Source organism: Lepidochelys olivacea, assembly GCF_965140295.1.
Source record: "Lepidochelys olivacea isolate rLepOli2 genome assembly, chromosome: 1".
Taxonomy (NCBI): Eukaryota; Metazoa; Chordata; order Testudines; family Cheloniidae; genus Lepidochelys; species Lepidochelys olivacea.
In genome coordinates, this window is record NC_140411.1 from 272,258,098 (window position 1) to 272,285,403 (window position 27,306).

General features: G+C 42.8%; 1 protein-coding gene across 1 annotated transcript; it reads left to right on the forward strand.

The window, feature by feature from the left end:
- Positions 1 to 4,027: 4,027 nt before the first annotated feature.
- On the forward strand, positions 4,028 to 25,396 carry LOC311523605 (pinopsin-like; the record flags this gene model as incomplete). Its single annotated transcript, XM_084633778.1, has 4 exons — positions 4,028 to 4,109; positions 14,433 to 14,546; positions 17,906 to 18,033; positions 25,139 to 25,396. The coding sequence occupies exons 1-4, from the start codon at positions 4,079 to 4,081 to the stop codon at positions 25,394 to 25,396; spliced, it is 531 nt and encodes a 176-aa protein (XP_084489904.1). The 5' UTR covers positions 4,028 to 4,078.
- Positions 25,397 to 27,306: the final 1,910 nt, after the last annotated feature.

Consider the following 27,306-nt stretch of genomic DNA (forward strand, 5'->3'; position numbering starts at 1 on the left):
GATGGATATCTGAAAAGGCCCCTGTTCTAAAAGGTTTCAGGAGCAAATAAGAGTTTCACAAGCTCAGTGGCCCCAGTTGAGCAAAGTATAAAGGCACATGCTTAACTTTAAGCTTGAGTAGTATCATTACTTTCAATGAGACTAATTATGTTTTTAAGATTAAGGATATAGCTAAGTACTTTGCTTGATTGGGGCCAGAGTCTCTTAATTTTTCTTAGGTCTTTTTCTGCCAAGAAGTGAGACTACAGCACTGTACTATATTAGGAATATCAATGAAGCCAGCAATTCCCATGACCCTTTTTTCTTTTTAAGCAGGATAAATGGACTATATCAAATAACTATTATTTACTGAGAGGTTAAGCAAATCAAATCTAACAATCATTTAAGACAAGGTTAACCTGTATTATTTTCTTTTCAGCAGGAAAGCAGGATGCTCTAATATAAATACATATAATTGGTATTATGTCATCAAATAATACAGCAAAAAGTTAATAATCAAGTTATAGTGGCAATTTCTTGGCAATTTATCTGGTAATTAAGTGTAGTAATCTGTTTTATGTTTATTGTGTATGAAGGTGTAGTTCCCAGATACTACGATAATAGTCCCTTTAGAAATGGATTGACAGATAGTACAGGTAAGAAAATAATTAATGATAAACAATTTATTCAACAAATGTGGCCTCTCATTTTGCTAACAGAATATCTGCAAACCGTTCATGATTTCCCCAGATCTATTTGTTAGTTGTTTATTTAAACATATGCTGGCTTTTTAACCTGCTTGATTGATTGAATGTGGCTTGTGAAATTTGATCTGGTGTTGCTTAGTTTTAAATAGATAATCATGTGGTATTGCTTCTGTTCTCTCACTGGATACATCTACCAATACTCTTGACCCAAATTCAAAATCTATTTTTTGCAACTTCTGATGTATGCAACTTTTACATTTGCTTTCCACAAACATTTGGGCCAATCCAATCCAATCACTCAAACGTTTGCAGGAATGAAGTACAAAATTTTCCTGAACATGATGGAAATGAATTAATCACAACTGTGATGAATATCCATAGAATTTTTTTTGCCTTTTTTACCCATCTTTGAGAGGTAAAGAGTAATCAAAGTATGTGCTCATTAAAACTGAGATACACTTGGAATCCACACTCTCCATAAATCATGCACAAAATCAATGTTATTTCCCTGTTTTTCATCTAGGCTGTAATAGCACAAGGTTGTAGTGAGATCTCCTATTACTATGGGATGAACAGAAGTATATTTTGTGATGCATTACATTTGGGTTTTTTTATAAGTGACCATTTGGTTGTCTGTCTGCAGAATTCTATAATTCACAATGGGGCTTCCAGAGATTAGTGTGAATTAAGAAAGTTTTACTGTGTAGACTTTATTTTTGTTAAACATAGATGCTTTTGAAGCACAATTTGAATTAAAACTTACTCTCCGGAAAGCTCTTACGTTAAACTGAACATATAATGAAAAGGCGTACTTGTGGCACCTTAGAGACTAACCAATTTATTTGAGCATAAGCTTTCGTGAGCTACAGCTCACTTCATCGGATGCATACTGTGGAAAGTATAGAAGATCTTTTTATACACACAAAGCATGAAAAAATGGGTGTTTACCACTACAAAAGGTTTTCTCTCCCCCCACCGGGGGGGGGGGGGTGGCGGGGGGAGAAAACCTGGATTTGTGCTGGAAATGGCCCAACTTGATTATCATACACATTGTAAGGAGAGTGATCACTTTAGATAAGCTACTACCAGCAGGAGAGTGGGGTTGGGGGAGAGAAAACCTTTTAGTTTCCACAGCATGCATCCGATGAAGTGAGCTGTAGCTCACGAAAGTTCATGCTCAAATAAATTGGTTAGTCTCTAAGGTGCCACAAGTACACCTTTTCTTTTTGTAGTGGTAAACACCCATTTTTTCATGCATTGTGTGTAGAAAAAGATCTTCTATACTTTCCACAGTATGCATCCAATGAAGTGAGCTGTAGCTCACGAAAGCTTATGCTCAAATAAATTGGTTAGTCTCTAAGGTGCCACAAGTACTCCTTTTCTTTTTGCGAATACAGACTAACACGGCTGTTACTCTGAAACCTGAACATATAATAAAATTCCAGTAATTTTTTTAAACTAGGAGCTCAAGAAACTCTTCTCAGCAACACAATCTTGATGAAGCAAAACGTGATATAAGGAAAGGACAGACAAACAGACACACGGACATACTCTAGCTCGTTAAACTTACTGCTTTATACAGCGGAAGAACTGCTTTCATTCTCAAATGGTCAACTTTCAATCTGTTCACATCCTCTGCCAATATAACAAAAACAAAATAAAAATGTCAAACATTTCACTTGATTCACTGTATATTGGACTCAGACGAAGCGACACCTTTTCCTCTTCCTAAGCTTTCTTGCTGAAGTGCTGAAATGGGGAACTAGTTTTTCTCCTTGTAGATTCAACGTTTCTAAGGGATTTGTTTATCAGAAAGGTCAGCTGGAGTGGCTTCAGGATCAATGCCAGTTTTCAAAGGGTAACGTGTTCCATTTTAACACAAGATTAATAGTATTCACTCTCGAGAATAATTGTCTCTCCTCTTTGCTTTTCATTTTCCCCTGCAGATTGCTTTGCATAGATTTGTACTGATAAGGTTTGGCAAAGGAAATCTCACTCAGGTAATGAATAGGTATCAAGAGCAGATGAAATTCTAAGGAACAATCCTGTTTATATGCAAGTGTCTTAAGCAATTAGAGCTGTCTGAATTAATCACTATGAAAAATTTAATCAATGAATTCAGCACTTTTATTCTGTTCATAAATTATCAACAGTTAGGTTGGGATTCTAACAAGTATGTTCACAATTGTTTGAATTATATGTGTGGAAAAATTGTTTATGGATTATTCAGGAACTGTTCTGTGAGTATTTGCAATTCTTTATTCACTGCTATACAATTGATCAGCTAAGCTACCTGGTATCATTTCCAATCTGTGATTGGATGCTTAAAACTGAAGTCCTGTTTATTTGTTCACAAATTATCCATATATCATCATAATTGTTCAAATCTATTGTGTAAGCAATACAGTTTTTCAAATGGCTGAGCAAACACTGCCAGTGCAAATATTCTCAGTGATATTTACTTGTACTAGAATTTGTGACACTTTTCACTTTCTTTAAACATGTTTGCAAACAGAAAAATCACCCAACCCAAAGGTACATGAGTAAGTGTCTGATCAAGTACTGACTGAAGTCAGTGGGAAAGACTCCCACTGAATTCAGTGGGGATTGGATTAAGGTCTCAAGTGGGTAAATGGAGAAAGCAAATTGGAAAGTTTTATTCACAAGAATACACATACATACTTGTTTTCTGTTTTCATCTGGCTCAGCTAGTAATAAAAGGGAATGGGAAAAACTTTCCCCTCCCCCATCGATCTTGAAACATCCTTTACGCTATAGGCAGAGTTGGTTTAAATACAAAATTTTAAATCAGCAAACAAGGCCATGTTATTTTTCCACCCTCAGCTTGTCCTTTAAATTGATATCAGATGAGATGGAACAGATCTTCTTCTTCTTCATGAAATGCACACAAGTATCTGTTCTGATGTGGATGCCACCCTGCCTCATCGCTGGTTTAAGGGTGCTACAGCTCGGAGGAATGACAAAGCCTGGCCAAAATCTTTGATATTCCCAAACTACAAAACTAATACCACCTTGGCCAATTGTACACTGAAAAGGTCAAGATTTTGAATTTACTAATGGCTGATTTTGACCCTTTCAGCTGCATACTGGACTTATTCTTTGTTTTATGCCATTCCCAAGAAGCTGTCAGGCAAGAGTTAAAATTTAGCTAACAGCTAAGACAGAAACCGTGGAACAAGCAGGAATGCTTCAATAAGCATTTCAGTAGCAAGGACACTGACAACTGTAAACAATTGATAAGCTTACATGGTCAATGCCCGCCCAGTAACACAGCTCTTAAAACAGAACAAACCCTCCCTTCACAGCCCACCGGATATCTGTAAGTACTCATCCCTACCCCCCAGCTTCCTTCCCCCACAAGGTAGTCACAGATGTTTGATGCAATTAGGATGACCTCTATATGTATGTACTGTTCTTATTTTTATCTTTTTTCAGGGTTCTCTCTTGACTTGTAACAATGTCTGTCTCCTTATGTACAGATAAATGCAAATGAATTGATAAGAGAATGTATATAACTGGCCACAGTGGCACCATATTTTTGAAGCTGCTTGTCAGTCTTCCTGGTACCGTGAATAAACCCCCCTTCAGTATTGTCTGTGCCTGCCTGACTCTTGGGGAAAAGAATCTTTTTGCCTAACAAAGCATTAAACCATCTCACTGGATTACTTTACTTAATGGGTAAAATGACCATGTTAAACAAAGATTAGTTTCTCCTGGCAGAAATACTAGTTGCCAGGATTTCTACTTAACCCATGGGCGTGAGAATACTTTGTATAGTTGGAAGCCAAGAGATGTTGTCTGTGTCAGCTATGGTATAATTATATGCAGTGCACACAAACATTCATTGAGAAGTTAATTACTGTATCTAATATGTTGCAAAGCAAAGTATTCTAGTTTAATAGGTATGACCTTGTACAGTTGATGAAGTCTGAGTACAGAAGAACCGCAGAGTTACAAACACCTTGGGAATGGAGGTTGTTCGTAACTCTGAAATGTTCGTAACTCTGAACAAAACATTATGGTTGTTCTCTCAAAAGTTTACATCTGAACATTGACTTAATACAGCTTTGAAACTTTACTATGGAGAAGAAAAATGCTGCTCTCCCTTTATTTTTTTTAGTAGTTTATGTTCAACGCAGCATTGTACTGTATTAGCTTTTAAAAAAAATTTTTTTTTGTCTCTGCTACTGCCTGATTGTTTAATTCTGCTTTCAAATGAGGTTTATGGTTGACTGGTCAGTTTGTAACTCTGGCGTTTGTAACTATGAGGTTCTACTGTACCTCTAAGTCCCACTTTTCTTCTACTATTAGTGCATTTGCTGTTTGCCATTGAGTTAGGTAGTTCTTACTATACTGAAGTAACACAGATGTCATGGTAGCCTTTAAATGTCAAATAAACGTACTTCGTAACAGCCAGACGATTGATTTTTTTTTTTGTAATTACTTCTTGTCTCTGAAGGCAGCCATTTCAGCCTTTTCCAGTGTGTGACAGGGAACCTCTTGTCTGTGGTATTTGTGTTGGAAAGACCCTAATAGAAAGAAATATAGCATAAAAAAAGGAAATATGAATTAACATATGATTTCCCCTTGCAATTAAGAGCGAATGCTGCCCTTTGAGCCCAGCCCAAGTTACCAGGCTGCGTGCTGGGAAAAGCAGAGGAAGTTTGGGGTGTGTGTTGATCCAATATTGCACTACAGGCTGTGGAACAGAAGCAGAACAGTAAAGCCCATGGCTGTTCTGCATTGCATGAATGGTGGAGATGAGTGGCTGGATGACAAATCCACTGCCCTGTCCCCATGTTGCTCCCTTTCTCAGCTCTGCTCTGCTGTGTGAAGGAGGCCCTCAGATCCTGTCTCGCTTATAGCAACGCAATGGTTCTGCTGCAGTTAGTCTATGCACCTGTGCAGAGGGGGTGGAGGGAGAGAATCGTCTTTAATTATGAAAAAATGTTCTACTAAGAAGCTTAAAAGGACTTAAAGAGGCCAGAGAGTACCTTAAATTCAAACACAGGCTTATTTAAACACCAGTGACAGAGCAATAAATAAATTTCCATTGATTTCACCATTTGCTCCTAATGATTCAAGCTTCAAAAGATGGAATTTGCCCTAAGTTCAGAGATCTAGTGGCTTGTTATCCAACATACAGTTACTTCAAATGCCAAATGATGAAAAGAATCTAATTAAGTGTGACTTCAAAGCAGCTGGTGCAAACAATAAGCAAAAATGGAAAAAGAAAAAAATAGCAGTTGGATGTCTATAAAGATGGAGTGAAAGTAAAACGTGCTCTTTTTTAATGTAACAGGAAAGAAAACTATAGCTGAGGTACTGAATAGATATAATATCATGAAAATGTAGAGAGACATAAACCCATTTTTTCCATATCCCAGAATATGAAAGACGGAAACTTCCTGTTTACACTGTAAATAACTATTGAAATATAGTTTGTTTACCATGGAGAACAACAAATACCGAACTCTCTAAGGCTATGTCTACACTGCACACTACTGGCGGTGGCATGTAGGCTATGTAGCTATGCATTGCATTGAAAAGCATGCGTCTACACTGTGGCATGTAGCTACACGTGTCCATGAAAGGATCCTGTGCAGGGAGGCAGTGGGGAAAGGATCCTGCAGGGGAAGCTGTCAAAGGCAGAGACTTTCTCTACTGCCTCCCCTCTGCCAGATCCTTTCCCCAGTGCTGGAGCCTTTCCCTGTGGTGGGCAAAGACTCCAGTAGCGGGGAGGCAGTGGGCCATTACACTGCTAAAAGTAGCAGCATAGATGGGAAAGGCACCGCTTGGGCATGTAGAGACCCATGCAGGGCACATACCTACAGGGTTCAGACATGTCTTTGTTTTAGTTGCCTAAGCAGTGCCACACCGTTTATACTATTTATACCTGTGCTGAGGTGGGGGTGGCAGCGTGTAATGCATATAATCTACGTACTGCCCTAAAGAGTGTGCAGTGTAGACATACCCTAAATGTAGTTATATATACACAGGCATATACACCTGCAACCTCACTCCATGAGAAACTCCCTCATTAAAACGTATTTGTTCCATGGGGGGCCACTCAACTACCACGCACTAAACACACTGTACATAATAAATACACACACAAAAATTATCTGAAAAGAATATTATTAAGGTTGCAAAGTCAAGCACTCATAAAGTTAGGAAATGCCAGAATTAAGGTTACCTGTGCAACCTTAATTTGTGCTTGCCCATTATGATATGGTCTTTAATTACACAATCACATACTATTTTTTGAATAGTAACATTAGGGAATTTAGAGCCACAGAAACTTCAGGGAATTTGGCTGGACAGGTCCTAGCAGGTTTCTACTGAGTGTGTGCAAACTGCAATTTTTCAATTTAGCCAGATTTGGATTGCTTTTTCACGGGCACAGTCAAAGGCACACCCCCGTAAAATGTCAAGTCCCTGCTCCAAAACAGGAGCTTCTCAAATAAAAAGTTGTCAGAATTTTTTCTAACATGGGCAAAATAATGTATTTTTCATTAGCCTCATTCTCTAAAATGGCTGAACTGTTTTGGCTGAAGTTTCCCAAAACCTTCAGCCTGAGGCAGATAGCCACTATAGAAAATTTCAGCAAAAATGGTTGAAGTTAGGCAAAGTTACAAGCAGCTGAAAACAGGGTTGTATAATGGGAAGTGTCGGAAAACATTAATAATAGGAAGTGTTACCAGCCCCACCTATAATAAATATAATTAATAATATTTAGTACTTTTTATCTGTAGCTATCCATACATTTTATAAAAGTGGGTAAATATTGTTTTCTATTTTACATAAATATATAGCGCTAGAATCTATCTCTGACTCATAATATATGCATTACATTATAAACACTGTAGACAACAAATGAAAATATGACCCACAGAATAAAAAAGCCATCTCCCCAGTAATAAATCAAGATGAATATAGTATCATGTAACTACTCAAAGTCATTGTTCATACAAAAGATTGCTGAAAATATAACTAAAACCAAATGCCAGCTCTGTTTTTCAACAGCAACTCCCCAAACAACCAGCTAACTGCATATCCATATGAAAACCCACACAGAAAATATAGTGTAACTCCTACTGTATGAAAGGGATGGGGGTAGTTAAAAAGGATAATCTTTCTAGATCTTACCAACAGCTGCTATCTTCCAGCATGTTAGTGTATCACCATAAACAAGGGATAATAACCTCAGGCAGGTTCCTATTATTGATATTTAAAAAGCTAACAGTGGCATGCAAATACAAAGCTTACTTCAGGAGCAAACGATATGAAAAATAAAGGGAGGGAGGCACTCCCTTACTTGTACTCTTTCTTGGGAATGTGTATGTAATATTTTGAAACGTGTAGGTTTTTGTGATTGTCTGAGGGGAATGTAACTACACAAAAAGATCATACTAACCCCGGTAAGCACTTTGTGTAATCTCCTCCATACAGGGTTAAAGAACGCAATTGGTGTTACAAAAAGAATAACTTACTGTTCCTTTAAAACAGAATGTTCCCAAAGCATTTTACAGAATAGAGAGAGAGCTTGCCACCAGAACTAGCTAGGTCTCAGGTGGAATGCTAGAGTTAATTAACACATGCCAACACTATGCTACAGGAAGTGCAGAGGAATATCATCTTTCAGTTGAAACTTCAGGGGAATTTGAGGAGGAAGAAAGAAGTTACCCTGCTGGGACCTAGCCAAAACAAATTCAATTAGTGGACCATTAAAAATCTGCCGCTGTCATTCCACAGAATCAGTATGCTCCAAAAAGTCCATGAGAAATTAAAAAAAGATTGTAAATAGTTCTGTAGTGTTCGGGGCTAAACGTAGGTCATGCAGTTGGGCATTGACACCAGTGTAATTTCCAGTGCACTGTGCTGGACAGCAAAGACATTTATTTTTAAGCAACCAACCCTGCAAACCCTTGGCATGAGGAACTCTCCTTGATAGCAGCAAGACCAACGGATAGAGGGCGTACAGCATTGCTCTAGCATAGAGCCATCTTGTGGGCCCTCCAGGTGTCTCGTAGGAAATATGCTAGAGAAAGACTAAGTAAGTTGTTCTCAACCTATTTGGGCTCAGGACCCATTTATAAATGTTTATGGCCTGTTGCGACTCAATAAATAGTCTGTGGGTGGAGCCTCTGGGGCAGAGCTGTAACTAGGCATTTTAGCACCTGGGATGAGCAAGCATATTTGCACCAACGACCAGGAGTGATGCGTGTGGGGAGGGGGGAGCATGCAGGATCACATGCCCCCCCAGATTTTTTGGTTGTGTCCCCCCAACCCAGACAGGCTGGTTGGCTCACTGAGGTGACTCAGGGAACAGAGGTAGTGCGCCTTCTCCAAGCACCTCCATGTGGGACTGGCCTGAGCTCGCTGGCATCGCCAGCCCGAGTCACCCCATAATCTTTGCACCCTTGGCAGCTGCCCTGCTCTGGTTACGGCCTTGCCCTGGGGTAGTTTCGGTCAGATCCTGTCTCCCAGGGAGGTGTGTGTGTGTGGGGGAGGGGGGGGTTGGGTTCTGCCCGGCACTCACCCCACAGTGGCGGTTCCTGCAGCTCCTGTGCTGTGGGGCTGGCTGGGCTTGGCTCTCTGCTCCGGGCGTTGCAATCTCTGGTGCTATTAATAAGGTTCAAAAATAATGTCATAAGGAAAGTAATGGATTAGCTGAGTGCTGGCTGGTGTTATATGCAAAGACAACAAGCGTCCCAATCTTGTTGGTTTTCATTGACTATGATTCTAAGCAGAGAATGAATGGTGCGGTTTACTTTCCCCACACCCCATTTCTCACAGGATGGGCAACACTGGTCCTCACCTTGCTTATCTGGAGATGTCAGCAAACCTTGTCTAACAACCATGATTCAAGATCCTTCTCCTGATCACTGCAGATGTAGTTGGGTGGGCTGAACTGCAACACTACATGTTTCATCAGTGCCTCTGGAGCTGACTCAGTCTTTTTATTCTTCAGTGGTTATGCCACCATGTACTTTGAGAAGGTGTTATGCACTACCAACAAAAACCGATTTTCACTGGGTGTTTCTGGTAGAGGGCCTTACAAGTCAATCTGTATGTGCTCCCAGGGTTTACTAGATTGGGACATTTCCCTCAAAGGAGTTCTGCCTCTTCTTGCTGCCACTTTCCTTTCTTGACAGGTGCCAGAAAAGTACACAGTCCTTAACATCTGCAGCCAGGTTCAGCCAAAAAAATCAGTTGGCTACATGGCTCAGTGTCTTTTCATACCCCAGGTAGCCTGCTAATGACACTGCAGTACCACTCTCTGTCAGTTTGCTGGCAAGACAAGCCTGTTACCTTCATACATCACCAAGTCGGTAACCAGAGCCCAGATCAATGGATAATCGTTCCTGAATGGCATTGAACCTCCCCAGGCAGGTTCTCCTTCTGTAGCTCTGTTGGCACACCAGACATAACTCAGGGTCCTTAGACTGTTCTTCCCAGATGTGCTCACAAGACCAGCCTGAGTCTATTCTCACTGCCTTCCCCCACTGAGTGTATATGCAACCACATTTTGCTTTCCAGGTTTATGGTGAACTGTGAATGTATATTCAGAGAGTTTGTGTATCAATTTCCACAGGCCTCCTTCTGGGCGGTGCTTCATGAGAAGCCACTGCAGCGCACTCTGGTGTGTGTACACTGTGAATTCCGTACCTGCTAAGCAGGGACAATGGGCCTTGAGGGCCTCCGCAATAGCTAAATGCTCCATTTCTGTAGCTGAGCAATAAATTTCTCTCTCTTTTAATCTGCAACCTTCAAAAGCCACTACGCAAACTGACTTAATCAATTTGTTCAAATGTAAATCCAACAGCAAGTTTTGAGGCATCCTGGGTTACCATGAGTGGACAGGATGGAACTGGGAATTTAAACACAGCATGGTTTAGCAGTCCTTCCTTCAGTAACTCAGATACTGTTTGGTATCCCTCCATCCAGACAAAATTGCCCTTAGTTAGGTGGTATAATGGTGCTGCCCACTCTGAGTATTAAAAAAAAAATCTCCTCTACTGTTCTCAGAGGCCTTCAAGCTTCTGTACCTCCTCCAGGTTTGTATAATGTTCAGTTTCTGGGGCTCCAATCCATTTTCACTATACATCCTAGGAAGGTAATCTGACTCCTGGCAAACTGACATTTGTGCAAGTTTAAACCCTAACTCCTTAAAAAGCTTTAGAATCCTGTCCATGTCTACCAGTTATTTCTCCAATGTTTTATGGAAACAAATGAAGTAATCTAAGAGTGTGAGGATGTCTTCAGTTCTCACAGTTTGGGTCAGATCATTTACTCCATACTGGAACTGTTTCCCTGGAATATTTACTACACCTCTGGTGCATTCATGAGACTGAAAGACATTCTGCAGAATTGAAACAGTCCCATAGGGTGTCACAAAGGCAGAGTTCTCTCAATCTTCAGGTGCCACTTTAATCTGATGGTCTCTAGACTCAAACCAAAACTGCTAAAATATGTTGCTCCTGACATTGTGTCCAGTGTTTATTTTATATCATAAACATCTATTTCACAGCTTGGTAAATCTGTGGGCAGAAGAATAAGGCCCTAAAAAGAAGGGCCTCATGTTCACATCATTATGGATATTATATATGGGCCATTGTGATGACAGTTGCTTACTGGTCAGTCATGGGATGGCCCACTGGTTAAACATGTAGGGTGAAATCTTGGCCCTGTTGAAGTCAATGGGATTTTTTACATGGACTTCAATGGAGCTAGGATTTCATGACCAACCTGATGGCTTTCGTGCTGGCCAGCTCACATTGGATATCATAATGAAACATGCAGCAATGGGAATTAAAAGACCTCTGAACAAGATAACACTGCTTCAGTTTGATATCAATTCATCCAAAAGGATGGATTTACTGGATAAGTAAATCCTGCCAACACAGGATATGCTGTAAAGAATGACAGGTGCTTATATACACTCATCAGTGACTTCCTGCATGATAACCTTAGTAATGAAACTGACAGGAGTGCCAATTAACTATCTACATGTACTTTGCCCTTTCTATATATGCCTGTAAAACCCTGACTCATTGTCAAGAGGAGACCAAAGGAAGCAAAGTTGTACAATGCTGTCAATAAATGTCTGCTCTCATGAAGTTTATTTGAGTAGCAGAATCTGAGTGTCACAAGATATAACTCTTAGAATAATTAGTTAAATGCAGCAAGCTACCTCTGTTCTAAAAACAGATGCCACATCATGCTGATAAAGGGGAAACATGTTTTGTTGCAGTTCTTTAACTGGTAGCCAGATGTGGTTATTAGTGCTTTTCTCGTAGTTAAAGCTAACTCAGCCTAATCTATGCATTGCTTTCCAATTCCCAGATTTTGCTATGGAGATATAAACTCATCTGGCCCCATAGCATTTACCAGTGAAGTTTTGAGATGCAAACTTGAGTGCAAAGTTTATAATACTTGCATCTGAAATATTAGAAGTATTCTCAAAGTGTAAGTTTTTGAATTTTGGTGGCAGAAAACTGAATTTTGAAACGAAGTATGACATTAATGCAATGTTGTGGCTGATATATACATAAATCTGGAACTCTAAAGTCATGGCTCCAACTGCAAATGCCACACAGCCCACTTATGCACATATAAGGGTTTACGCTCAACTGGCATAGTTAACTGAAGTCACTGAAATCAATGGAGCTACTCTGATTTACACTGGCTGAGGAACTGGCTATAGTATTTTGTATTACCCAACCATATATAGTGACCTATGTGCAGTGTAGTCAAGTAACCATTAAGTCGGGAATCATCACTTTGACCTTCTTGACACCTGTGCATTGTCATTCTCAATGGCATCATTGGATTAGCATAGTATTTTGCATTGAAGGAAGCAAAGATAAATGCTCCAGAAGGAACCGTAGCAAGGTTGGCAGGGAAATACTCTCCATTATGCAAGATTTGCTAGGATTACACATTGTTAGATTAACCTGTTTTCTTTAGTGCTAGATTAAGAAGAAAATATTGAGGGGGGGTGATGGGGATGGTATTTTTTTAGGTGAAAAGACAGGTGATGATACAGTTGACACAGTAATTATCTTTCTGCCATGTGACAATTTTCTTAGCACACTTTTTAGCTTGAGTCAAAGAGTATCTTGGAAATTATTACAATAAAGATGACCTCTGAGTTCCTCTTTGGTGCTGACAGTGACTATCAGACACTATTTTATTGATTGTAATGTTATTAGGATACTTGCTTAATGCACTTAAGAACATACCAGAAAGGCAAGTGAAAGAAGACAGCTGTGAGTTTAATTCCATTGTTTTACCTCTCAAATATAAAACATAGCACCACATATGATGCAGGGACCCCTTACTGCCATCTGGAAGAGGCCACATGGAATGCCCAGGATGTTACAGGAATCCCGTGGGTTGGATATATGCATAATAATTCATTAAAGAGTAACGTAAGGTTTTACCAAGAGCCAGTAACCCAGTTATCATCATAGTCACTGTGACATGTATGGATGGATCATATTTAAGGAGCTGTGTTCTATTCTGAAAATTATGTTCTTAAGGCAGGTAAGCAGGAGGTGACATGTCTTAGACAGGTTCCTTTTAGGCAGGGGGTTACAGATGCTTATCTCGCTGTCTGATCATTGTGCATTGTGCGCCACCCAGCGTATGCCTATTTGCATAGAGAGCCAGATGCTGGTTAACAGACAACAAAATCTATATGTAAGAAGTATAAAGGAAAAAACAACCAGACAGGGAGTGTCCTGTTTATGAATAAGGACAATGGATTGTTCTTATATATCTACGGGTGCAGACAGACACCCTGGATCTTCCACTGAAGGGCAAGTTGACAGAATGACTTGTCACATGAATGGAAGATTACAGCTAAGTCTGGCTGTAAAACACTGGGAGGACTTTGGCTGTAAAACTCTGGGTGAGCATTTGTTCTATAAAGCATGCAAGTAGCTAGTTAAGTAATTCTAGGTTCTAGAATGCATCTTATGGTTTTATTTTATGTGTAATCATTTGTTTCCAATACTTCTACCTGCTATCACTTTAATAATCTCTGTTCTTTATTATATAACTTGTACTTGTTTTCCTATAAACATATCTAAGTGCTGTGTGATAAGATGAGTAATGATCCAAGATAGAACTGGTATGCTGGGATGTACTGCTTCTTCCGAAGCAACAAATCTGTGTATGCTACTAGTGTCCAGTGGAACAGGGGGTGACTACTCCAGGGGGCACTCAGAGGGCTGGAGTTTGCCTATCGCTAACCTATAGAGAGAGAGAGCAGGGCCTTCGTAGGCCTAGAGGGGCATGCTTGTGTTACCTGTGGCATGTAGAGTTGCGGAGCTGACCCCCGGCAGGCACAGCTGAGGCTCCTTCATGCTAAGGGCAGGTGGTAGTGAGGTGCCTCACAACCCTGGGTCCCCCTGGGAAGCATCACAGTGTGTACAAAGGCCTTGTTCGTATAGAAGTTGAACCATCTATTGTGTGAACAGTTCTAACAAAATCTCCAGTTCTCCGTTATGGGCAGATGCAGAATAATATTACTGTTGTAAATGACGTAGCTGAGAGCATCACAATGAGACCCACCATTTTCTGTAGATCTGAATATAGCATTTTGGCATTCTTGATATTCCTTGATGTTGTTTTCAATATTTAATAATTTGTTGGTGATGATAGTTACCTTAAAAAACCCTATCAACATATTCATTCTAAATCTCTCCTTTTTAGATCTCATGATATTTCTGTGTGGCACCACTATAGTTACAGCTAGAAACTACCGTGGATATTTCCACGTGGGACATAAGTTCTGCAGTTTCCAAGGATTTGCTGTCAGCTACTTTGGTAAGCAACAGCCAAGTGACATGTATCCTCCTCAGTTCTAATACATGAAATTTTGTGTGTTGTGTTAGGTTAGAAAAAGTCAACCATTTACGTTGGGTTGTGGTTAAAGAGTCCAAAAGAAGGATTAACCTAGCAATAGTTTTACAGAGATAATTTTCTGTTAACTTAAAAAAAAAAAGAATTCACAGCTCAAAAATATAATTTTCTAAACAGTGAGACCATTAAATGAATGAAATGCTAAGTAGGGCTAAGTAGGATTGTTATAACACTGCTTAATGTTTGCTTTCCATCTCGAATTGTGACTCCTACTCTGAATCTATTAACCATTCACAAAGGACAGATTCTGCCAGCTTTTTTCATGCTGAGAAACAAATTACTTGGTGAGGAACTCCACTGATACCTGTAGTGATGTGGGCTGATATAGTCCCATCTTGGATATCTGACACCCTCTCTTATTGTCTGTGAAAGAAGGTATTGTCAATACTGGTTAGTATTAATTTTTTAAATAAGTAAATAAAACTAAATACAAATCTAATGTATTCATGCCTCAAAATATCCATTTTTAATACAGTGGGTAAATTTAGCGGGAGGGATAATACCTCTTTAAAACAGTAGTAAAAATAGCAAAATAATGTTCACTTTACTACAAATTTATCCTTTCCACTAAAGGGAAGAAAAGACCAACCAACCAACCAAAACCCCTAAACCAACAATAACCCACAAAGAACCAGAAAGTCAAGCGCAAAGTGCCATATTTGACCAGGAGACCTGAATGTCTGATCTTTGTTAAAGAAGATTATATTTTAGCCACTAGTTTAACTTCACATCAAGCAAAATCAAGAAGATACTATTGTTCTGACTAAGTGTTAATCTGGACCATGGGTCACCCAATGAAATTAATAGGCAGCGGGCATAAGGTGCTGACTTCCCCTCTTTCCCATGGGTGCTTGACCACTCTTCCCCCAGCCCCACCCCCACTCCACCCCTTCCATGAGGCCCTGCCCCTGCCCTGCCTCTTCCCACCCTTTCCCCCCCCCTATTCCAACCCCTTTCCCAAAGTCCCTGCCCCAACTCCGCCCCCTCCCTGGCAATATTCCAACTCCTCCAAATCCCAGCCCTGGCCCCAACTCTTCCCTGCCTCCTCCCCTGAGTGCACCACTTTCCGCTCCTCCCCGCCACCCCGAGCGTGCTAATGCTGCAAAACAGCTGTTTGGCAGTGGCCGGGCGGGAAATACTGGGAGGTAGGTGAAGGAGCGGGGATGCGGCGTGCTCAGGGGAGGAGGAGGAGGTGGGGCAGGGGGTGAGGGGAGCTTGGCTTCCAGTGGGTGTAGAGCACCCACTGATTTTTTCGCATGGGTGCTCCAGCCCCAGAGCACCCATGGAGTTGGCACCTATGGCTGTGGGTTTAAAACAACAATAACAAAAATTAAGAACTTCTTCACACAAAGCAGTCAACCTGTTGGACTTGTTGCCAGGGGATGTTTTCAAGGCCAAAACTATAATGGGGTTCAAAAAAGAATTAGATAAACTCATGGAGGATAGGTCCATCAACGGCTATCAACCAAGATGTACAACCCCATACTCTGGATGTCCCTAAGCCTCTGACCATCAGAAACTCAGACTGGACCACTGAATAATTGCTGTTTTGTTCATTCCCTCTGAAGCTTCTGGCATTGGCCACTGTCAGAAGACAGGATACTGGGCTAAATAGACTATTGGTCTGACCCAGTGGTGAGCTGGAGCCGGTTCGCACCGGTTCGCTAGAACCGGTTGTTAAATTTAGAAGTTCCTGTTGTGCGAGGGACAACCGATTCTAAAAGGCCTTCTAAATTTAACCGGTCAAAAGTGGCGCCTTAGGCGCCGACTCCACGGGTGCTCCAGCCCTGGAGCACCCAAGGGGAAAATTTGGTGGGTGCAGAGCACCCACCGGCAGCTCCCCGCCCCACCCCCGGCCCCAGCTCACCTCCGCTCCGCCTCCTCCCCTGAACGCGCCGCCCCGCTCTGCTTCTCCGCCCCCCCGCCCTGGGTTCCTGCGAAGCTATTTGTGCGGGAAGCTGGGGCAGACTGAGAAGCAAGTGGCGGCTTCTCGCTCAGGCCCAGGGAGGCGGAGGTGAGCTGGGGCAGGGGGGCGGGAGGAGGGCCGCCTGCACTGCAGCAGGTAACCCGGGGGGGAAGGGCATGCAGGGGAACCGCTCCCCACCCCAGCTCACTTCCACCACCCTTGGCCTGAGCGGGAAGCCGCAGCCTGCCTCTCTGCCCTCCCCAGCTTCCCGCCGAAGAGCTGATTCGCGGGAAGCTGGGGGGGGAGGGGGGGAGGCGCGGAGAAGCAGAGCGTGGCGGTGGGTTCAGGGGAGGAGGCAAAGCGGAGGTGAGCTGGGGCCGGGGGTGGGGCGGGGAGCTGCCGGTGGGTGCTCTGCACCCACCAAATTTTCCCCATGGGTGCTCTAGCCCCGGAGCACCCGGGGAGTCGGCGCCTAAGGCGCCACTTTTGATGTGATCAGTGGGGGAGCGGCTGCTCCCCCTGCTCCCCCCCAGCTACGCTCCCCTGACCCTAGGAACCAGAGGGACCTGCTGGATGCTTCCTGGGAGCTGCCCCAGGTAAGCATCGCCGGGACTCCCCACCTCGCCCCCCAGCAGGTGCCTCTGGCTCTTAGGGGTGGGGTGGGCACCCGCTACGGTGGCCCACGAGACCCTTCTGCCTGGTTCTGGGGGAAGTTAGGGGATGGGAGAGGGGGGTAGCTGGGGCAGGCATCCTGGTGGGGGGAGTCAAGGAACGCAGGGGGGTTGGATGGGTCAGGGGTCCCGGGGGGCGGGGGTGGGCAACGGCCCCCTCGTGGAGTGAGGAGGGAACCCGTTGTTAAGATTTTGGCAGCTCATCACTGGTCTGACCCAATATGGCCGTTCTTATGTTCTTAAAATGTCGTAATCTCATATTTTGATTAATAATTTCTTATGGGCTTTTTTTTTCACACTTATGAGATTTTCTGTTTGGAAAAAATTGCTACATTCTCGTGATTGATAGAGATTAGTACACACCAGGAATGAAATCCTGGCCTCATGGAAGTTAATGGGAGTTTTGCCATTGACTTCAGTGAGGCAAGGATTTTACCCCAGATACTTTAAATCTTTCAGTAATGCCTTGCTATGAAACTTGGAGGCTGGTGTATGAATCAGCCTTTAAACATTCTGATCTGATGGTTGCTCATATTATTTCTTGTAATTTGTCAAGTGTGGTTTCTCTTTGGTCCCTTTCTTAGCTTATGAAAGACACAATGTGGTATGCTAACTTACTGGAGCTCTAAAGCTGAGTCTAAAGAGAGGTTACCAGCTACTTGTTTTCATCTGTCTCATCTGGGCAGTGTCACCACTCTTTGGCTGGAGCTCTTGTATTCCTGAAGGAGTCCAAATCTCCCCATTAGCAGGGAATAAAGATCCTGAAGCAACTGTAGATACCAGATTGTCTACTTCGAAGCCTGCTTCATTGTTCCTATACTAATCACTGGATTTTCTTATGACAATGCCTTCAGTTCATTGCATAAGGTAGGTTTCAATTTATGCTTTTGCTGACTGTTTATAGTACCTTGCTCTTTCTGTACAGGAATTCTTAACATACAGCATAAACTAACCTTGATTTTGACTCATTGAAATGACTGATTATTTTTAGGTCTGATTAAATATTTTCAAAATTTAGATTAATTTTTTGTGCCTTTTTTTTTTTTGAAATTTGATGAAAGTTTTTCAGGAAAAAATGTGTGTGTGTTACGTTTTTGTTTTGTTTTTTTTTGCAAAATATATTCCGCATTGTTGACAAGCTCTATTTATTTTGTAGTATAACTCTTTCCATATATCATTTTATTTCTAGCTTATCTGAATCTCTTTGACGGGGAAAATAGGCTGCAAAACTCACGAGAACAGGGCCATTTTATAATATTGCAGCTTGTGAAAAGTTCTCATAGAAGCCCCTGGTTCCTCAACAATCTCACAAGTATTGGTATGGAAGTGGGTGACCCTGAACTTAAATCACCCAATCTGCATCTGTTGTATAGATTCATTAATAGAAAAAAACCCTTGAAAATGACCTTTGTGCTTTTTTAGTGATGTGCAAACTGGACCTGAAATGGCCACACACAAAAATCAGATTTTTTTTTTTTACTTTAGAAATTGAGATCTTGTGTATCAAGGAATACTTTATGGCAGCTAAGAAGTGAAATTACAGCATCATAAGATCCCAGAGACAAAAAGCTGAGCAAACCCAGAGGGGAAGGGAATCTTAGGGCATATCTACACTAGGAAATTAGGTCGAATTTATTTAAGTCAACATTTAGCCTCTGATTTTACAAAGTCGATGCTGCATGTCCCAACTATGCACATTCTGTCAGTGGAGTGCATTCTCACTACCATGGCTAGCATCGACTCAGGGAGCTATCCCACAGTTCCTGCTGCCAATTGGAATTCTGGGTTAGGGGGAATTCTGATGGGACAAAAACATTTTTGCGCGTTCTTTTGGGTACATATCGTCAGCCTCCCATGATGCACTTGCCTCCTCCCTCCACCCCTCCCTCCCTCTGTCCCTGAAAGCAATGGCGAACAATCATTTTCACGCCTAAGACTGGGTTACTCGTGCAGACACCATGGCATGGCAAGCATGGACCCTGCTCCGCTGTACACTGTTGTTGTGAACATTGCAAACACCTTGTGCATCATCCTGCAGTATTTTCAGAGCCTAGCTAGGAGCCGCCTCACAGAAGAATGTGATTCCATGCAAATAGCCATGCTGAAAGCCATGGAATGGAGCAATTTGCACATGCTGGTGGCGGCAGCCAGGCTTGTTGACACGATGGAATGCCACGTCTGGGCCCGGGAAACAAGCACAGACTGATGGGACTGCATAGTTATGCAGGTATGGGATGAGAAGCAGTGGCTGCAGAACCTTCAAATGCGTAAGACCACTTTCATGGAACTTTGCAAATTGCTTTCCGCAGCCCTGAAGTGCATAAATACCAAAATGAGACCTGCTCTGACAGTTGAGAAGCAAGTGGCGATAGCCTTGTGGAAGCTTGCTACGCCTGACTGCTACCGGTCAGTCAGGAATCAGTTTGGTGCGGGTAAATCTGCCATAGGGGCTGCTGCGATCCAAGTAGCCAAGGCAATCAATTCACTTCTGCTAACAAGGGCAGTGATTCTGGGAAATGTGCAGGACATAGTGGATGGCTTTGCTGCAATGGGGTTCCCTAACTGTGGTGGGGTGATAGATGGAACACACATCCCTACCTTGGCACCAGACCACCTTGCCAAAGAGCACATAAACCACAAGGGGTACCTTTCAATGCTGTTGCAAGCACCGGTGGATCACAAGGGCCGTTTTACTGACATCAACATGGGATGGTCGGGAAAGGTACATGATGTGCACATCTTTAGGAACTCTGGTCTGTTCAGAAATATGCAAGAAGAAACTTTCTTCCCAGTCTGGAAAATTATCATTAGTGATGTTGAAATGCCAATAGTTATCCTTGGAGACCCAGCCTACCCCTTGCTCCTGTGGCTCATGAAGCCATACACAGGTAGCCTGGACAGCAGTAAGGAGCAGTTCAACCATAGGCTGAACAAGTGCAGAATGGTGGTAGAATGTGCCTTTGGACATTTAAAGGGGCACTGGAGCAGTTTACTCACTAGGTTAGACCTCCATGAAAGCAATATTTCCATTGTTGTTGCTGCTTGCTGTGTGCTCCACAATATCTGTGAGAGTAAGGGGGAAGCATTTCTGGCGGGGTGGAGGGTTGAGGCAGATTTCCTGGCAGCCCATATTGAGCAGCCAGACACCAGGGCAATAAGAAGAGCACATTGAGGTGCATTGTGTCTCTGAGTGGCTTTGAAAACCAGTTTCGTGAATGATCCCACACTGATGTGACAGTTCTGTGTGTTGTTCCTTACCAGGCTGCCCCGTTGTTTGCATGTACTGCCCTGTAAACTAACCCCCCACCAACCACAGCATGCACAGTGAATAAAGAGCCTCTTGTCCTCAATTCATGAATTTTTATTATGCTAACAAACACTGAACAGAGACAGCAATGAATATCAAAGATAACCTGGGTGTAAGGGCCTGATAACAGCGGGGAAGGGGCAAGGACAAATAGCTTATGTAACCTTTCTGCCAGGTGGAGCCAGCAGCAACAAGGGCCAGGTTCAGTGTCTAGGGGTTCCTTTTCAACAATACAACACAAAACTGGCTCAAGCCCCCACCCAGTGACCTGGGACAATTACACACCACCCCCTGGCCACCTCTAAGGGGCAACACTTCCCCTCTCGCAAGAACAGAGTCTGAGTGTAGCAAAAACTTTTAATAAAAGGAGGGAAATAACTGAGATTAATTTGGGAAAACATCGCAACTAGGGTTCATAAACACGAGCAAAAGACCCACCCCCAAGTAAGTTGGGCAGTGTCCTTTTCCCCTCAGGGTCTTAAGTCCAGCAACCCAAAAGTCCCTTTAACGTGCTCATCCCTTCTCTGTACCCCACTCACAGTTGCTGTCCTTGGCCAGAGCAGCCCCAGAATTCAGAGGTTCATCTGCAGAGTTCACCTACAACTGTGTGTGGAAGGCAGGTGGGCGTAAGGAGGCACCTTACACACTGAACTGCTCAGGCACTCACTTGTTGCCTCAACGGCCACTTGCCACACCTCTGCGGGGCTCTGCTGGGGCCCTCTCCACCAGACACCCAGTTAGCCACTTGCCACGCCTCCCCAACAGCAACCCTGCTGGTCATGCCTCTCTGCTACCTGCCTGCTCACCAAGATGTCTTCAGGCCTCCCTGCCCCACTTAATGCAGCTCTCAGTGATTTCAGCTGTTAGGGGGTGGAGCCTAACTGCCACCATTCTAGGGTGTCTGGGAGAGGAAGATATGGAACTTGGTGAGCAGGGCAGCTGATTCATCACCGATCACACGTTGGCAGGGCGGAGAAGGGGAGAAGCTCTGTGATCCCTTGAACTCAACTTCAGGGGATGGTTCATGGAGCAGAAGGCTCTTATTCCCACAGCTTCGATTGCTAGACAGTGCAATAAAGTGTAAACAGTGTCAGGAGAGAGCTCTCCCTGCATGCTTTCCTGCCCTCTTGGTTGCTGCACATCCTCTCCAACTGTGTAAGCCTCCATGCATTCAGCTGGGCCCTGTCAGTCTTAAAGGAACGCATCAAATCACAGAACATTGCGCAACCTTGTCAGCTTTTTTCCCTTCTAATCTGGGACAGCCTTTGTGCTGGTGTGGAGGAAGTACCCACAGACAAGGTTGCAGCTGCAAGGAAAAACATACATTGTTTAAAACAGAAGGTTAACTCTTGGAATGAATGAAACACTTCACAGCAGTAAATACATTTCCTGAGGTACATGGCCGCATTTTGTCTTTTAAAAGAAGCGCCTACCAGTAAGGTACAACACATGGCGGAGCGCTGGGCAGCAGATTTCGGTTTGCAGGCAGCCATGGTAAACACACAAGAAAGGGTAGGCAGTGTCAGGGCACACCTGGGAAAATTTTTTGGTAGGGAACCTCTTGGCACATAAACAGGCTTTTCCGGGGAGCACCCTTTGCATAGCTGGACTGGCCGCCATTGTATCCCAATTATTCATCTCAGATTAAACATTAACCACAATTGCATTTAACCCCTGTAGTGTTATTACAAGTGTGCACTCACCAGAGGTGCCTTCCCCACCATCACAGTCCCGCACCAGTGGGTCGTGGAAGGGGATTGGCTCCAGAGTTAGGAAAAGGTCCTGGCTGTTGGGGAGAATGGATCCTCTGCTTTCCTGCTGTGCATTCTACTCCTCCTCCTCTTCCTCATCAACAGTGTCCTCCTCATTGTTGCCTGTGGCCGCCTGGGGCCCCTGGGAGGTATCCACGGAGAGTGTTGGGGTACTGGTGGGGTCCCCGCCTAGAATGGCATGCAGTGGCATGTTTGTGGTTCAGAACCAGAGCAACTGTTCGCCTCCCTTGTCTTCTGGTACGCTTGCCTGAGCTCCTTTATTTTTGCACGGCACTGATGTGTATCCCTGGTGTAGCCTCTGTCCCCCATGCCCTGTGTGATTTTGGCATAGATGTCAGGATTTCTTCTGCTGGTTCAGAGCTCTGCCTGTACAGACTCTTCTCCCCACACACCAATCAGATCCAAGGTCTCCGGTATGCACCACGCTGGAGCGCGTTTGCGGCCCTGGGCAGGCGTGGTCAGCTGTACTGGTCAGCTCTCCATGCTGACCAAACAGAAAATGAAATTCAAAAGTTCCTGGGACTTTTCCTATGTACCTGGCTGAAGTGCAGTGGAGTTGAAAGTGCTGTCCAGAGCGGACACATTGGAGCACTCTGGGACACCTCCCGGAAGCCAAACCCATCGAATTACACAGCGTTGTGTCTACGCTGCCCCTAATTTGACCCTGGAAGGTCAACTCTAGCACTACTCCTCTCACCGAGGTGGAGTACAGGCATCAATTTTACAAGCCCTCTAGGTTGGCAGAAAGGGCTCGGTAGTGTAGACATGCACATTATAAATTCTACCTAACATGGCATATGTCAATCTAACGCCGTAATGTAGACCAGGCCTTAGACACTTTGATTTTGTTTGGAGTTAAATAGGCACTAAAAACAATCAATTTGGAAAAACATTGCCATTTGTTAAAGATTCAACCCCCCCCGCACCTTCAGTTAAGGTGTAAGGCCTCATAATACACATACTCTAATGCTCCTCTTCAGCAAAATTAGGGAACATCAGAGTTGATATTAAAAAAAGCTATTAAAATAAAAAAGGTCCTCCTTAGACATCACAAAGAAGCAAAAAAGGGCAATTTAAAAAAAACAACAAATTTTCACGTTTCCACTAAAGAAAAAAAATATTTAAAATAGCCATCAACGCATTGTCAAAATAGTAACAGGAAGCTTCAGTACTGGAATAAAAAGAATTTAAATATGTGGTGGGTTTTTTTTTTTTTTTTTTTTGTGGCAAACAAATAGGAACATCAACATTGTAACAAAGTATTTTCACTCAGAGAAATTCGTACATGCAAGTGTGGGGTCAATACTACAGTTAAGAACTTATTTTAAGCTGAACATAAACACAACTTCAGAACTGAATGAAGCAGAAAAGAGACGGAGTTGTAACTAAAATAAAAATATTCTACCAACATTGAAAGGTTGGCTGAGACTCACAAGCTTTGTTTATGGCACTTCTGATGACTAACTTTTATAGTCGGCAGACGATGCCATCTGCAGTACGCCAGCAGCATTTCTGTTGCCATAAAAGAAAAGCAAATGTACTGAAGCTGCCAAGATCACATAACACTCACACTACACATAAAATAATGCATTTTCAAAATTCATTGCTTATTTGTGAAAGTATTCCCTACAATTTCCAGCTACAATAAAACACTGCTTAAAATATAGGAAAGCTGTTTAAAATGGAAAAAATGGCATTGTGCCTGAAACTTGAGGGAATAAGAATTCTTGGGTGAAATTCTGGTCCCACTGGTCCCACTGAAGTGAATGGTCGGGAAGGAATTTTCCTCCAGGGCAGATTGGAAGGCCCTGGAGGTTTTTCGCCTTCCTCTGTAGCATGGGGCACGGGTCACTTGCTGGAGGATTCTCTGCTCCTTGAGGTCTTCAAACTACAATTTGAGGACTTCAATAGCACAGATATAGGTGTGAGGTCTTTTTTAGGAGTGGTGGGTGAAATTCTGTGGCCTGCGTTGTGCAGGAGGTCAGACTAGATGATCATAATGGTCCCTTCTGGCCTAAATATCTATGAATCTATGAATGGAAAAAAACTCCTATTGATTTCAAGGGAGCCAGCATTCTAGTTCTGGTATTTAAATTTTGTTTACACAGGGCTAGATGTAGAGCACTTCTAAGATCAGAACCAGGGTGTTCAAGGAAGGTCTTGTGGCTAAGGATTTGCGTTGCGATCTGCATTCAGTTCTTAGTGCTGCTGTGCATTTCCTGTGTAATGCTGCCCTTGTTACTTAATCTGTTTCTGCTTCAGTTCCTCATTTGTGAAGTGGGGATACGAATGCTTCCTTTTTTCCATGCTTTATTTTTCTTGTCTATTCAGAGTGTAAACTCTTCAGGTAAGGCACAGGCTGCAGTAACATTTAAGTGTCTAATGCAATGGGGCCCTGATATTAGATGGGGCACTAGTTGCTACTGTAATACACAAATAATATTGCTCTTAGTAGTCAGGCATATTAGAAATAATAAATTAATAAGGTCACCAGCCTCAGCATGAAAGAGCTGAGCAGCACTCCTTCTGGAATTATTTTGTCCTCCCCACTAATGACAAATTAATCATATTTCGTTTGTTAGGACTGTCCTCCTCACTAACTAATTCACAGCGATTCCTGCCCTTCTGATATTGCTCCCTACTTAATACCCTGCAGTGAAACTAGAAGAACTTTTAAGGTTATTTATAGTACATATGTAGGTCAAGATTTTGAAATGTAACTAGTGTTTTTAGATGTCTCAGTTTTGGGGCTTTGGGACACCTTATAGGGGCCTAATTTTCAGAGGATGGGAGCTCCTGAAAATTAGGTCCATTTTAGGAATCTTACACTGGGCATCCAGAAGTTGAGAGAGTTTCGAGCTGTGGTGATGGTACTCGCTATGGTGATGGCTTTTCTGATCTGCTGGTTGCCATACGCTCGCTTTGCTGCTGTTGTCATTGATCCAGCACATACCATTTCACCTCCAGCTGCAAAGTCCCAATGCATTTTGAGAAGACCAGTCTTGTTTGCAGCCCAATCATATGCCTTTGCTTCAACAAGCAGGTACCACACTAAACATCAGTCACTTAAACGTTACGCATACGGAGGCTTGAACTGAAGGGTGGCCCTGCTGTCTGGTGCTAATGATCCAATTATTTGGTAACTCATCTTTTTATAAAGAGGTTAAGTGGTTTATTACAGTGGGGCAGTAGTACCACTTCAGTTATTAAATAATCTCTGTATCTCATACACACTCCTGCTTTCTCTCTCTCTCTCTCACACACACGTCACTCCCGCCAAGGAGCCCTATTCCTTTGCTGAAAGATACAGGAGTCAATGGGAGCGCTTGAACCCGATGTGTTAATCAGTCCTCACTTAGGCTATGGCTACCTTAGGAGCTGTGGGTGTGATTCCCTCGCTCATGGACATACTTGCCCCAGCTCTCCCTGAGTAAGCATGAGCATACGTAGCAGCAGAGCCATGGTAGCATGGAGGCGCGGCTGAGCTGTGCTGAGTACATATCCACCGATTTCAGGCCTATTTGTGCTCACGCCTGCCTTCGCTGCCACAACTGCAGCTGCACTGCTTATGCTCACGCTAGTTCAACGAGAGCTAGCGTGAGTATGTGTACATGAGCAGGGCAAACCACACGCCCTGGGTCACACTGTAGACATAGACGAAGAGTGACACACATGCTGTGCAGAGGGCCGCACAAGGCCAGGCACAAATAAGTCCCACTTAAGGCTCCAGTTCTGTAACTGACAGCGTGTAGGTGAGTGCTTGTGCCTTTGTAGCGTTCCATTGTTGACTCAGTGTCCACTTGTAAGTTACTACTCAATGTGAGTAAAGGTGGCAGGATTTGACCCAAAACATTTTACAGTTTTAGCTCGATATGTGATTTTGCATCCCACTTATTTCTGTCTTCTGGTTGATAGAAGTAGTTCCTTTAGCAGTTTATTTTAAATATTACCATTGTTTAGTTTGGCTCAATCAAATCAGACAATTCTTTTTTATCACCATTTGTCACGCTACAACTTAAAAACAATCCAGAATGAATGATCTAGTAGAGACTTAAATCAAGAGATATTATAGATATTCATCCCTGTTCTGCCTGAAGCTCTGAATTATTTTAAAATGCTGTCTTAGGATACTGAGAATCAAAGAATTTATCACCATTTCCATTACCCTTAAAAAGAATAACAATAAATACCATAGCTTCAAAAATGTCCACGTAGAGGCTATTCATATATCAGCTGCTTGAGAGGAAAGATATACTGCATAAGAAGGGTGATGACAGCTGTCAGAGAATGCATACAGCAGCCCTCAAGGGAGAGACAGAGAAAAAATCCTGACCCTCAGATGGCGGAGGCAGAGAGAAACATAAATACTTCCTGCCAAAGATAGTAATCTAAATCATTCTTGTAAAAAAACCCTGCTTTATAATAAATACAGTTGTGGAAATGCATCTAAGTGCCATTGCCCCAAGAAATTTTTGAAAAATTAAGGTGAAATCCAGGCTTCAAAGTCCGTGGGGATTTTGCCAGTGATTTCAGAGGGGCCAGAATTTCATTGTAAAAATTAAAACTTTCCCTTTTCCCCCCATCTCACTCTTTGCCCGTTAAGATTCTCTAGCTTCTTTATTCTGATCATTTTGCTTTTTAAGTGGCTAGAGCAGTGACTGTTACAACACAAATCGGGTACATTAACCAAAGAGCAAAATGATCAAAATGGGTCCTAATCTGAGTCATGCAGTTGTCACATGTAGATGGACATTTTGTGAGTGCAAAGCAGGTAGTTAGAAACCCAGCTTCCTGTTTGGTGTACACTTTTGAAGAGTGTTTGCATATGAAAATTTAGTGTCCAGTCTGAAGATATTTGAAAACCTGGCCTGAAGTATGTCTACCTATCGATTGTAATATGGCTATCATTTTGAATAATCCATTGGTATTGAATGGTACATATATTAGCAGTGCAAACAGTGATTGGCCCCTTCCTGCAAGATGAAGAACACCTATTTCAAGATTCTGA